The sequence below is a fragment of the Ailuropoda melanoleuca genome, chromosome 11, assembly GCF_002007445.2.
Source record: "Ailuropoda melanoleuca isolate Jingjing chromosome 11, ASM200744v2, whole genome shotgun sequence".
Classification (NCBI taxonomy): Eukaryota; Metazoa; Chordata; class Mammalia; order Carnivora; family Ursidae; genus Ailuropoda; species Ailuropoda melanoleuca.
The window spans coordinates 109901293-109914803 of NC_048228.1; the positions used below are offsets into that span (position 1 = coordinate 109901293).

A 13511-nucleotide genomic window follows, 5' to 3' on the forward strand; every position below is an offset into this window, starting at 1 on the left:
GGGATCGGTTCTTCCCGAGATGGTCACAGCAGGGAGGAACCAGGAGCGCCCATGCCACAGCCGACCGCCCCTGAGCACTCGGGGGCCCGCCCAGCCAGACCGGGGAACGGACCCTGCACCACAGACAATTTCAATCCCACTGAAGGAAACATCCAGGACGGAGACTCCTGTCAGATAAACACCGACTACCGGGGCAAACTCCGCAGGACCTTGTGACACACGGCTTCACTTCCGAAATCTTTCTCCACAGCACACCTCAGAGGCACCGTCGAGGCCAGTAGGGAGGATGGAGAGCCTGGGTGAGACCCAGGGCAGGAGGCCACACAGGCTCAGCTGAGTCACAGACGCCGGAAGCCCCCCCACAGCTGCCTGTCACCGCAGAGTGGCCTGCCATACCTGCGGCCCGGCCTGGGACGCCCGCCCCCAAGAAGCATAATCAGATGCAAATGCACTGTGTTTGGGTACAACCCACGGCCGTGCATCTGGGCAGCACGGGAGACATTAATCATCGGAAACTGTAATTTTTTGTTATCAGTCTAACACTGATCAAAAGGGAAGCCTGTCTCCACCACTGACCTGTGAAACGTCCCAATTATACTCTTTGGAAATGACAGGGGCACTTAGCTCCCGAGCGGGGCAAATGACGGCGATCAATCACGTTTGAATAACAATGAGCCGCGGACCTGAAAATTATTTTTGTATAGAATCTACCCAGGAATTTATGAAAGGTGGAAAGCAGCCCAAGGTTTTAGGGCATTACGGTTCTCGGCTAGTGCAGTGCGTATCAAACACTAAACAGAATTTATGTGTTTTAATTTTCTAAAAGGTAGATGTGGGCTGGGTGCTACAATGCATAACAGAGAGCACCGGATTTTAAATATGGGGGTCATTTTCATAAAATACTATGCTTACCGCTCACACCCTTCAATTTCACCAGGGACTTTTACTAAATTTTCATTTCCTAAAAAATATTCAGCTGCTTAGCTAACTATTAGGACTTACACCCTTTCTCCCCAACTAAAACCGTTTATTCCCGTGATGAAATACGGAGCCCTGGGCTGCTCTTTGTTCTTAAATTAGCACTGATCACGCCATGCCAGGCCGCACCCACCTCCAGGAGGACCCACCAGAGCAAGAGCTGCCCCCTCAGTGTCCCCGCAGCTGGGGCGCTGCCCTCTGCAGCAACCCACTTGTGCATGTGACCGGTGAGCTCTCCAGCCGCGGGTGGCCCCCTGGAACTGCAGGGACGCCGGGGCCGGAGACGGACTTTGCTGCTAATACCGAATCCACAAATCCATGCTCGAAAGCCTCCAAGTGCAACGTGGAGCTCCCAGGGCTGCATCGGCTCTCTGAAACCCCTGAGCACCGGGGGAAGGGCAATGACATCTACTGTCCAGAGGCCGAGGCACCCCCACGACCAGGCACAGTCACCACTGCAGTGACGCCTGTGTGACAGGCTGCAGGGCCTCACGCCAAACGCCAGCTCAGCGAACAGGAACACCACCAGCAGCCAGCCCAGAAAGCCCTAAGACCCCGGCAAAACAGCACGGCCTGGGGAAACTGAGGCCGGCAGGAAGGAGCCAGTCCCGGGGTGGGACAGGGAGGTGGCCACCTGTCCTCAAGGTCAAAAGTCACGGACTGGCCAGAACCCAGCCCTGAGGGAGGCAAGGCAATGGGCAGGGGGTGGAGCAGGGGTGTGTGGACGCCCTGAGGATCCTGGGAAGGAAGGAGATCACACCGAGGAAGCGACTGGCTGAAGGTGGGTGGTCCTCAAAATGGGGTCGACTCATGAACTGTCCTCATTTTGCAGCTCCTCACCTCACCCCTGCCGTGTCCGGGCTGTGCACCCACCTTCTCTAACAGGTGGAAGCCCCAGGCAGGCAGTCAGAGCCCTGTGGCCCACCGGAGGCCTCCCGCACCAGGTGGCCCTTTGGGAGACGCTAGGCAGCCAGCGGGGAGGCACAGAGGAGGGCCACGGGCCTTCCGCCGGTTTCATACAAACGGATTTGCACCCACCGTTAAGAGGATTTAGAAAAATGAGCCTCTGGGATCATAATTAAACAAGCAATAAAATGGCTAAAATATACAACACAATCAGCTTACAGCAGTGGGGGTATCAGGGTTACTGATTATTTGAGGAGGAACAGGAAGAGCGACCTGGCTCTGGGAGCAGGTCTGCCCGCCAAACGCACGCCCGAGATGCAGCTGGGACCGTTAAATAAATTTTGTACGATCTAATTAACTCGGTGCGCAATCTCAATTACTTTTCACCCAAGAAATCACTTTTGTTCAGTTTTATGTGTGTCTGTTTCCCTTTTAAAAAAAAAAAAAATGATGTAAGGCCTCGTCAGACAAGTGAGCTCCAAACTGCATTTGTCTTTCAGCGGCTTGATGGCCATGCATTTAAAACCCCATTCTATCTTATAAACTAAAAATTAAACGTGCTCAGCTGTGATGGTCCTCGTTGCATCTGCTATTTATATGCTAATGCCCTCCCTGGAAGGCCGTGCAAATTGCCCAGCCAGGCCAATATCTCATGCGCATCTCCAGCGGCTGGGGACGCCTTCAGAGGGCAGAGGATGTGGGGCCCGGGGCTGACCAGGGCAAGCAGGAGGGAACAGGAACCCCCGGGCACCACCACCCTGGCCATGCAAGACCCGCGTGGACGCAGACGAGGCCGCGGAGTGCATGGTCCCCTGATCGGGGGGAGCGGAGCTCGTGCAGATCGGTGTCACCGAGTTCCAGAGTGACCGCAGCCCCTTCTTGTCTGACCCAAATCGGCATGGGATGAGGTTCTCACCTTGGAAACTGCCTGCCGGCGGTGCAAGAAAGCACGCTGCGGGCCAACAAGACACCTAGACGTCCATTTCCAGGCCAAGGCTGGGCCAAAAGCTCTGCTGGGTGTGGGCGCATCCGTCACCCAACATAACCCAGCACAGGTAGTGACCCAGGAGCCACAGGAGGTACCTCGAGCGACTGCGGGGCTGTGGTGCCGACGGGCACCGTCTCCTCCACGGCAGCCACCCTGGGGAGGCCAGCGATCAGGGGCCAGCCAGCCCATGTGAGCGGCTGAGCAGCTGGACAGGACACGCTCTCACCTGGGCCACCTGACAGCACAGCCCATGGAATGCACAGGGCGTCCTGGTTAGAGCGAGCCATTTCCCCAGTTCTCACCACCCAAGGAAGAGGCAGCCACACAAGAACAGGAAAACCCGCTGTGCGTGCTCTCCTCCCTCAGCCCAACCTTCACAGGCAAAACACGGGGCCAGGGCTCTTGGAGGCCAAGGCTCACACAACCTACCCCCAGACTCAGTCTTCCCACCTGCGTAATGGGGTAGTGACATAATCCCCGTCGTAGGGCCTCTTGTAGAATCAAAGAGATGATACATGAAGGAGTTCAGGAGCAAGGGGTGTGCAGCAGCGTAGGGAGAGCCAGGCGTGGCGTGGCGAGGTGTGGCTGGGCTGCTGGGCCCCAGGGTGCAGGGGAAAGGGACGGCCCTGAGTACTGGGGAGCCTAGTGTGCTCTCCCAGCCCCGGTGAGAAGAGCGGAATGCACGAGGACCCCTCCCCCGGTGGCTCCCGGCCGGGCAGCCACATGGCCTTCAGCGTGATGTGATGGAGGGAGCCTCGTCTCTCCGGGAAGGTTGTTTACTGGCCCTGCCGAGCACAAGGTCCCGACTGCACTGATTTAGTTTCCCTGCCTCCCTGGGGTGCCTGACTCGTTCAACATTTCATTCTGGGGCTTCCTGCTCTGTCCTTTTCACCTACAGGAAGCCGGGGCTCCTGAGGCATAGACAATGCGTTGGACACAATGGCAGCAAGAGCATCCAGGGCCCCAGCCCGAGGCCGGAGAAGGCCCGTTGCAGGGGAGGCCGCTCTGGGCAGGCAGCCAGCAGCCGGCTCGGAAGGAAAGCCTCCCAGAGCCACGCGGGGTGATGTCTGCTTTTGGACCAAGTGACATGTGCTCGCTGTCCGGACCCTGTGGCCGCTGCATCAGACTGGTGATCGGTGAGGACGAAAACACCCACACGAGTATTTTACCCACTTAAACCTACAACCCAGCCATAAAAAAAAAAAAAAACCCTGTTGATAGTTTATATAAATTGATGCTTGAAGTTAATTTTTTCAGACATATTAGTTGGTAGGAAATTAATATTTTGTTAATTACACAATACAAAATAATTGGTGATCTTGACCACATAATTAAACCGCAGGCAATTTAAAAGTTTATAAAGGATTTTTATCAGTGTAACGAATGTAGCAGGCACGGTTATTACGCCTCTCCCACAGCAGCAGGACCAGAAACTAAATCTACCAAATGATGCCCCCCATTGATCTGCTGGAGATTTATCCCTAGCTGCTTCCAAACAGAACAGAGACACACTCTATAAAACAAACAGCTAAACAGATTTAAACTGGCTTAAATATTTCTCAAAGACCGAACCTCTATGTCAAAAGGAAAACAATATATAGAAACCAACAGCAGCACAAAACCACCTTCACGCCCACCCGAAGGGCTCGTTCCCAGCTGGGCTCCTGACTCCTCCCCAGCATCGCGCCAGCCAGGAGCCCTGTGTTTGTTCTCGTCTCTGACACATCTGTCAGAAGTTCTAGAACACCGGAATCCCACGTTCCCGAATTAGCATCCCCAGCTCGGCCTGCTGTGCACGCGGTGAGGAGGCCGAGCCCCTGCCAGGTGGGGAAACGCTAAGGCACACGATTTAAAGCCCCATCCGTTTTACTGAGCGGAGAGCAACTCGTTCGTAATTTCTAACGACCACAGTGGCTCCCGCAGCCACCCGCCCTGCGCGAGTGAGCGGGAGCAGATGTGCAGATAGGGGCGCGTCTATTCTGGGAAGCGGCGCTCACCTGAGCGGGGCACTGCCACTCAGCCACTCGAGCCCCAATCACTTCATCTCCGGCGCCCCCGCCCGCCAGCGCCCGTGAGCACAATCTCCAAGGATTTCGGAGCAATGCCCTTTTTAAATCAGTTTGTGGAGAAGCGTCTGGCAAGCGCCCGTTCGGCTGACAGAGGCAGTGACGCTCCCTTCCCGCTGAGGCCGCACCGCCTTCCACAGGCAGCTCCAGCCCACAGGTGACCTGCGAGTCTGGGTCCCCGTGAGCCCTGCTGTCCCCGTGCGGGGGGGGGGGTGGGGTGGCGGCAGGGCCCCTTCAGCCACAGCTGCTCCTCCGGGTTGGCCTCCACCCACCCTCAGCACCCTCACGGCTGCTGTGCCCCCATGGCTCCGTGACCGGACAGCTCCCGCCCTGGGCAGCATGGAGCTGACCCCACCAGATGCTCCCTCGGATGCCTAGGGGCAGTGCCGGGAGCCCCCAAACAGCCCAGGCACAGTCAAGGCACTGTCGGGGCGGCAGCAGCCACAGTACAACCCACAGGGCGCCCGGGGCAGGGCTCCTTCCGAACGGGGAGCCTGAGCCCCCTCGGTCTCCACCAGCCCCTGCGGCGTCTGGAGAGAGGCCCCACCCTGGCTGCTGCCTGCTGGCCGCCCTCGGCCTGGAGCCGGCCACGCAGGGCACCCTGTGCTTCCCACGTGGGGAGGCTGTGGCTTCCAGGGACACGCTGGTGCTCAAGCCCCAACCCAGCCACCGGCCTCACTGGACCCATTAGGAGACCTGCCCTTCCCCTGGGGGCCCTACAGCCACAAGGCAAGAAGGTTCTGCTGCCAGCTCTGGGCTCAAGCGTCCTGCCGGCCCCAGCACTGCTGTGGAACCCAGGCCTGGCGTGACGAGGTCATGCTGCCCAACCAGCCCTCACGGCTTCTGGGGCTCTCCCCAAAGCCCCAGCCGCCCTGAGGGTGCCTCCCCCAGCTCCTTCAGACACAGTGCAAGGCCCTGCTGGGGGGGGCTGGGCCTCAGGGCGCCATGAAGGGGGTACCCGGGGAAGCCAGTCCGGTTCCCCACAGCCCTCCCTGCTCTCAGGCCAGCCTCCGCTCTGACACCGTGACCCCGGGTCGTCTAACAACCTGGTGTGCTGGCACGAGCTCACCACATCACCTCTCTTCTGAGACCAAAAAGAACCTTCCTTCGTTGTTAAAAAAAGCACCTTGGTCAAAATTCAGGAAACTAACTTCTTAGTAGTCTCACACCCCCGAAGCAAGGCTCTATGAGGAATCTCGCGCCCAAAGAAACCCCGCTAGGGCATGAGCCAGCAAAGGCGAGATTCCTGCTCCCTGGAGAACTTTCCTCAGAGGCCACCGCTTTGCGGGAGAAAGGCAAGACCGCCCTCTGCTGGTCCCCAGGGGCCCCACACCCTGCACCTGGAGGACAGCCAGTGGGGCTGCCGCTCAGAAACTCACACCAGGGCAGCGGCCCTGCGACAGGTGTCCAGTGGCCCTGGAGGGGTCAAGGTCACTAAGTGCCAAGACCCAGGGTGTCAGCCACTGTCCGTCCTAGGTCTGAGTGGCTCCGAACCTGGTCTCTTCTCTTCCTCCCACCCCAGAGCACCTGCTGGAAACCGTTACATTCACCCAGAGCCAGGGTCCAACACCCTGGCAGAGAGGTGCACTCCAGATTTGCTTTCTCGCTTCTGACAGGGTGGCGGCTACGCTGACCCCTGCCGTAGTCCAGCTCTGGCTGCCCTGCCCTGCTGGTAGGCCCCCGGGACAGCTGCAGGGGATGCGGCCCTCAAGTCCATCTCGGACATTGAGGTCTAGGTCCTGGCACAGGCCACGGGAGGGGGGCCCCGAAGTCGCCCAGTGTCCCAGGAGCTGATGGACTTCACCCGTGCCCCATCAACAGGTGTGGGCCTGTCCCTGCTCCACAACCTCGCCTGGGGACGCAGCACTCAAGGAGACCAGCCTCCCCCTCCCACGCCACATGGTGCCTGTGAGGTGCCACACAACCAGCCTCCCCCGGCGGGGCGCCAGGCCACATGTTCACCCCGCCTCGCCACCCGGGAGACCCTCTGTAGGGCCCTGCTTGGGACCACGGCATCCACCTCCCCAGGCCAGGGACGCGACCTTCTCCATAAGCCTGAGGCCAAGTCCCGATTCTCTGTCTGCCACAGGCACCCTAACACCGAGTGTCCTTGGCCACAGTGCAGGAGGATGGGACGAGACCTGAAGCCCAGAAGACCGTCAGCAGTTCACGGGAGGCTCAGGGCACAGCAGTGCGGCGGGCTGGCCTGGGTCTCAGCTCAGCCCACGGCCGCCGCCTCCTCCTCCTCCAGGGCCCTGGGATCTCCCTCCCAACTAGAACCTTCTGCCTCCTACCCCAGCTCCGTCACGCCATCCTGCCCTGGACCCTGTCCCAGCCCTCCATCCACGGGGAGGCCGGCACTGTGCTCTCTGGCCCCCCAAGCCGAAGCTTCCGTTTCGGGAAAGGAGCTCCCAGGGAGTTAAGAACCAGAATATTTCTGAGCCCCAGTGACTCTTGCTGACTCACAAAACAGCTCCGAGGGGAGGTCTCCTCGCTGTCACCTCCCCCGAGCCCACTGGCGGCACCCACCTCCCTCCGGCGTCCGTCCTCCGGCTTGATGTCCAGCTCTCCCGATCGCCTCAGGGCGGTTTCCAGCTCCGCCTTCAGGTGGATGGCAGCTTCTAAGTGCCCACCGTGGATCTCTGCACGGGTGAACAGCTGCCAACGAGGGGGCACATCACTCGGGCGGGCCAGGGCGCCCTCCCCACCCCCGCCGTCACGTCACCCTCTGCACAGCCCGCAGCTCCCTGACTCTGCCCCAGCACTCCCAGCACGCGAGGACCTTACCTGGACCCAGGAGCACACAGCTGGCAGGAACTTGTACTGGATAAGCTTGAGCGCGTCCCGGGCCGAGTGGATGACGGCGCGGTTGTCCTCGTCCTCGCGCACCCTCAGGCTGTCTGGAACAAAGCACACGGGGTCACTGGAGGAGCGAGGGCAGGTCCCCCAGCCCCACGGAGGGACCACCTGCCTGCCGCCCATCATGCCAGGTTCTGCCCAGGACCTCATACCTCATGCCCCAGAAACAGATTTACGACTCGAACGTTCCGATTTTGGTGGAGACCATGTTAGCCTGACCCTGAGTCCTCCCTCCCCACCAGAGCTCGAGACCCCACACAGTATTCTCAGACGACAAACCCCAGCCCATTCACCGAGCCCGGGGAAACCTGGAGCCCCCTCCCCTTAACGCCCACACCACTGCTGTTCCGCGGCCGTCCCTTCGTGTCCTGCCACCCCAGCCTGTCTTCAGCCAAGCACCCCCATCTACAGCACGTGACCGGCTTCCCCCAACCCAGCCAGATAGCCATTAGTTCCCTGGGCTGGTGGGACCCAAGGTGCCTGGGGGTACACCTTGACCACCCTTCCTCTGTGAACACCCCTAAAGGGCCCCCAAACCACCCGCACCCCACACGGTGCTGGGCCACGTGGGGCCCTGCGCCTCACACCTGCATCATCACGAACACGGTGAGAAGTTGCTGTCCGACCACGTTTTCCTCCAAGCCAGAGTGGGGGCGGCCTGATCCCTGAGGGTCACCCTCTGATCCCGATGGGCCTGGAACCAGGCACTGCAGCCTCCCCAAGGGCTCCCCAGTCCCTTGGACAATCACGCCTGACCTTGCTGCCACACCTGCCCATCACAAGAAGGACCTCGGGGTGGAGCCACCGACCCCAAGCCTCAGTCAGCCCTCACTCCAGCCTTGGAGTTCCTGCCCTGCTCAGGGTCCCGAGAAGCCTGGGCTCTCACCAGCGTCCCTAGGGCCCATGGCTGAGGGTAGAGAGCCCTGGCCAGCCAGCAGGAGCTGGCGGTTACCTGATGAGAGCTCCACATCCAGCGTGTACTTGTGGGAGCCCAGTCCGTGGCGCCGCACAAACCCTTCGTCGTCGCTGTCGCTGTCTTCCTCCTCCTCCTGCTCATCGGCCCCCGTGGCAGCTGGGGGTGGCCCTTCCCTACCGCCAGCTCCTGGGTGGCGGGTGCAGGCAAGCAGGGTCTTGCTACAGCAGGGCTGCTCCTCGTCCCCACGGTTCATGGCACTGGCCTGGCAAAGGGCACTCTGCTCAGACACATCGAGGCCCGCCCAGGGCAGCGAGGCCCCCAGGCCTGTGGCAAAGTCCAGTGGCACCAGCAGCCTGAAGCAGCTCTCCACCTCCGTGAGGCAGCGCCGGATTTCCTCGGACATTTCTGCAGACACAGGTACCGCCTGTTGGGTCCTGCCAGCACAACCGCACCACTCCCCCAGGGCAGGGTCCAGGATCAAAGGGAGGGCCACATTCCATTAGCAGGTGGGCCCCAGTGGCGGGTGGGCTGGGTGGCGATGTGTTACTTGGGAGTGCAGGCTGCCTGAACTCGCGCCTCCTCCTTCCCCCCAACAGAGGCAGGTGCTCTGGGTGCACGGAGGCTTTGTGATCGTTTAGAAATCACCAGCTCAGCAGCACAAGGCCACCCTCTGGGATGTCCTGGGAAACACCCTCAGGTCTGGACTTCTGCCGCGAGGTCACTGGTGCCCCGGGACTACCAAGTGGGATGTGCCACCATGGACAGAGCTTCTGGAAAAATGAGCCCAGCAGAGAGCCATCAGGACGCACACCGCTTCCCAGTCCTCCATTCAGAGCACATCTCGACCATTCCACTCTGGCCGTCCGCTTCCTGGCAGGGATCTCCCTGGGGCTGGCCAGCACCCTCCTCGGGGGCCAGAGGCCTGCTTCCAGCCTCCTCCGAGGCCAGGCACCCGAGAAGTGCCTTCAGCTGGGGCCTGGCCCCCAAGTTCCTCTCACCCTGGCTGCCCCTCACGGAAAGGGCCAACCGCTCAGAAGGGTCAGGTTTGGGCAGTGGGGGTGCTGGCAAGAGCAAACTGGGGCCATGAGAGGAACAGGCACATCTCCCTGCTTCCCCCAGCCAGACGACCTTCACGGAAGCACAGTGCCCACGCGGCACCACCAGGGGGCGCGGGAGAGCAGTGGCCGCCCAGAGGTTCCTGACGACAGGGCTGGGGTCTGCCCACCCGTGGCCCCCAAGGCGGGTGGGCTGCACAAAGCCCTAGTAAGATGCAGCGGGCAGGGCGCCCTCAGGCCTGATAACTCACTCACCCTCCATCTCCCTGATGGCCCGCTCAGACCGCTCCCTGCGGATTCTATCCAAGCGCTCCTGCTTCTCCTCCTGCCGCTTCCTTTCTGCCAGAGTCCGCGCGCTCAAGTCCTGAAAATCCACCTGGGAAATTGAAGTGGACGTGAGACCTGACTGCACAGAACACAAGGAACATAAGTCAGACACAGGCCTAGAAGAAGACGTGGCGGCACAAGCACACAGCCAGACCCTCTAGGTCCCTGGGGTCCAGTGCTTCCAAACATGAGGAAACACACTTGACAGCAACGATCGATCCTGGGCCAAGGCACAGCCAGCAGATCTTCCAGAAAGCAGCATGCTGCTACGAGGAGTGTGGAGGGGAGGCTGCTCGCCCCACCCAGGGGCCTGGGAACACCCCGGACGTGCAGTGCCAGACAGCATGCTCAGGCTGCAACGGGGACCGGCCAGCTGCACCAGGCAGGGCCTGAGCTGCTGGGACAGGAGGGCAGAGGCAGCAGCAGCCAATCCTGGCGGGTCTCACACATCTAGGATCACCAGAGCCCACAGCACACCCAGGAAGGACTCAACTCCTGGACACAGAACAGGGCCGTGCCTGAGAAGCCGACCTCTCCCTCGTTTCAGCTTTCTGTGGAAGTCAGGACCAGAGGCCCAGCTCCCTCCACATGTCCTCCTCCCAGAGCTGCTGCCCCACTCCCAGGTGCACCCCCCAGCACTGGCTGGCTGCTGAGAGGCCAGGCACGTCTGTCCACCAATGCGGCACAGGGCACGGCCTGCCCACCTGTTTGCTGTGTCTTAAGAAGTGGTAGCCCAAGGCGAGCTTCTTGTAGGCTGCACCGTACTTGTCGTGCCACCCTTGGACAGCCCGGGTGGCAGCCTGCCGCAGCCTCTGGGCCACCTCCCTGGGGGGCGGCAGGGGCTGCTCGTGGTCGGTGCCCAGTGTGAGCTCCAGAAACTCCTGGAAGTTGGAAACGACCAGCATCCTGAACTGGTGGGACCGGGCGAAGAGCTCGTCTATGGCCTGGAACGCAGAGAGGCGGATCTCGGCATGGTCCTGGCTCAGCTGCGCTGTGAGCAGGTGGTAGGCATGGCTGAGCTGCTCCTCTGAGGACCTAGAGACACCCGTCGTCCCTGCTGAGTGCCCAGTGCTCTGCGTGCGCAGCATGCAAGGCAGCAGGGACGCCCCCTCCCCCGCCCCTTCGTCCAGAGCAGGTTGGATCAGCGGCCCTCGGGTCCCTGCCTGTCTCTGTATGACCCACAAGCAAGAAAGGTTTTTACGTTTTTTAATGGCTGCAACAAACCAAACGAATTATACTTCATGACGTGTGAAAATCATGAAAGCCAGCGTCAGCACCCGTCAAGTTTTATTGGGACACAAGCACGGCCGGCCCTTAGCTCCCATTACTGTCCACAGCTGAGCGCTCGGTCACCGCAGAGACTTACAGCCTGCAAAGCCTCAAGGAGTCACCATCTGACCCGTCAGAGAACATCAGACCCTGGCCCCCAGCCTCCTCTGCAGGCACGGTGATGGGACCAAAGCAAAAGCGAAAGGACCCGCCCTCTGAAGAGCCGCACACACCCTGCTTCCTCCTGTGTCCTCCTGTCCCCCACCCCTTCTCTGCAAAAGATGACGCTGCTGTTCTGGGGTGTTCTGGGCGTATGGTGAAACCTGATCTGGCCTGAATTTTTTTTTTGTCAAAACCTAAAGACTCCATTACTTAAAGTCACTTAAATTTTCCTGTTTTGTAAATACAGGACAAGGACAATCAGCAAATCTTGACTTATGCTCAACAGGTCCCAGATGACACCGCCTTTAAAGTGTTCATGCTGCACACACTCCACCCCTCTCTGGACCCATGCCCCACAAGGTGACCGCCTGCCAGAGCTGGGCCTGCAGGGTCCTGGGAAAACATCCTGGCCCGTTTCTTCCCTGCACAGAGAGGCTACGGTGGGGGCAGGCAGGGCAGGGCTGAGACACATGCAGGTGGTGGAAGGCCTGACCCTAGGGCAAGCCCCACAATCTCCCAGGGGCGTCTCGGACTTGCTGAGCCAGCCAATTGGTGTGAAATGCTGAACCTTAAGACATACTTGCAAATCTTCTTCAGTTCCTTCATTTTCTCAGGATTCAGTTGGGGTTCTCCCGAAGTCGTGAGCCCTTCTACCAGCTTGGACAGTTTCTGATCCATATCTAGAAATATGTGCAGCAGACGCGAAATGACCACCTAGCCTTCAAGATTTGTTAACCATTTCCTGAGCTCACTGTGTCCTGGGCATTCCAGGGGACTACAGGGCTGGCCCCTCCAGCCCCTGCCTCTGATGTGACCTGGATGCGGAAATACAATGATTCAGATGATATTCTGGGCACAGCATTTTTGGTGATAAACTAGGAAAAGCACAACAACAAAATACTAACTCTGGAGCTCTACAGTCCCACACGTGGGCGATACCTCAGCAACACTAGAAGGAACACAACTGCCTAAATAAAATTTAAATGAGCTTTCCCAAGTGTGACGGTAGCACCTTCTCCCTTCACCACATGGCTCATTCGCATCCACAGAGCACTGCAGAGAGCCCGTGGCTGCACTCGCTCATACTTGCACCCAAAGCCCCAAAGGCACATCAGCCCAAACCCCCGCGCTGAGCACACAGAAGGTTTGCAGGAAGGAGAAGGAAGGGCGAGGTCGAAGGCCTGGGAGGTCAGTCACTCAGCATGAGCCGAGACTGGGGGCAGCATGGGTACCAGGCCAGCTGCGGGGCTGTTTTATTTGGTAGAAGGAGGGACCAGGCCCAGCAGACATACACGGACTCTGCAGCGAAGCTTGTCACTGACACCAACTCAATACACACTTGGCGGAGGCAGGGAGCTGCTCACCTGAGCACCCTCCCAGCATCCCCCACTGACCATGGATCCCTCCAGGTGGACTTTGCCGGAGTTCCTAAGCCCAGGGCACCATGGCCACACCAGGCAGAAGTCGGGGTGTCCCAGCGAGGAGGAGAATGCAGTGACCAGGGAGGAGGAAGCATCCAGGAAGGGGGAGGGAGCAGTGTCCTAGGAAGGACAGTGTGTGGGGAGGGGACAGTATGAGAGGAAAAAAGGGAAGAGGATGAAGGGGAAGAGGAGGAAGATGGATTGGTGTCCCAGGGAGGGGGAGGCGGGATGGTGTCCTGGGGAGGAGGAGGAGTAAGACGAAGAAGGCTGGGGTTCCTGATAGGAGGGAGAGGAGGAGGGGGAGGGATGGTGTCCTGGGGAGGAGGAGGGGCGGTGTCCCGGGAAGAAAGCAGGGAAAGGAGGGGCGCGTCCTGGAGAGAAGGAGGTAATCAGTCCCGGGGACGAGGCCGGGCCTCAGAACCCCGTCCCGGCCGCAGCCCCTGCCCGGCATCGCGACGACCGCGACACCTACCGCGCCCCAGGCCGCTCGCCTCTCCCCTCCCCTTCCGGCGGAGAACCCGCCCCTACCACGTGCCCCAATTCGCCGCAGTCATTGGCTCGCCC

The 13511-nt window shown here is 60.0% G+C and overlaps 1 protein-coding gene across 7 annotated transcripts in view; it reads right to left on the minus strand.

The window, feature by feature from the left end:
* Nucleotides 1–13511, minus strand: part of UVSSA (UV stimulated scaffold protein A) — a 28535-nt gene that overhangs the window by 14231 nt on the left and 793 nt on the right. For 2 of the 7 annotated variants that reach the window (XM_019805069.2, XM_019805068.2), the window contains exons 2-7: nt 12107–12206; nt 10800–11130; nt 10024–10144; nt 8750–9118; nt 7726–7838; nt 7468–7596 (exon numbers count right to left, since the gene is read on the minus strand). In XM_019805069.2, the coding sequence (XP_019660628.1) occupies nt 7468–7596; nt 7726–7838; nt 8750–9118; nt 10024–10144; nt 10800–11130; nt 12107–12204 (1161 nt within the window). In that variant the 5' untranslated portion in view covers nt 12205–12206. Of the gene's footprint in view, nt 1–7467; nt 7597–7725; nt 7839–8749; nt 9119–10023; nt 10145–10799; nt 11131–12106; nt 12207–12890; nt 13240–13475; nt 13495–13511 lie in introns of those variants that run through there. The other 5 variants (XM_034672239.1, XM_034672238.1, XM_019805067.2 and 2 more) reach the window with 5 other exon arrangements.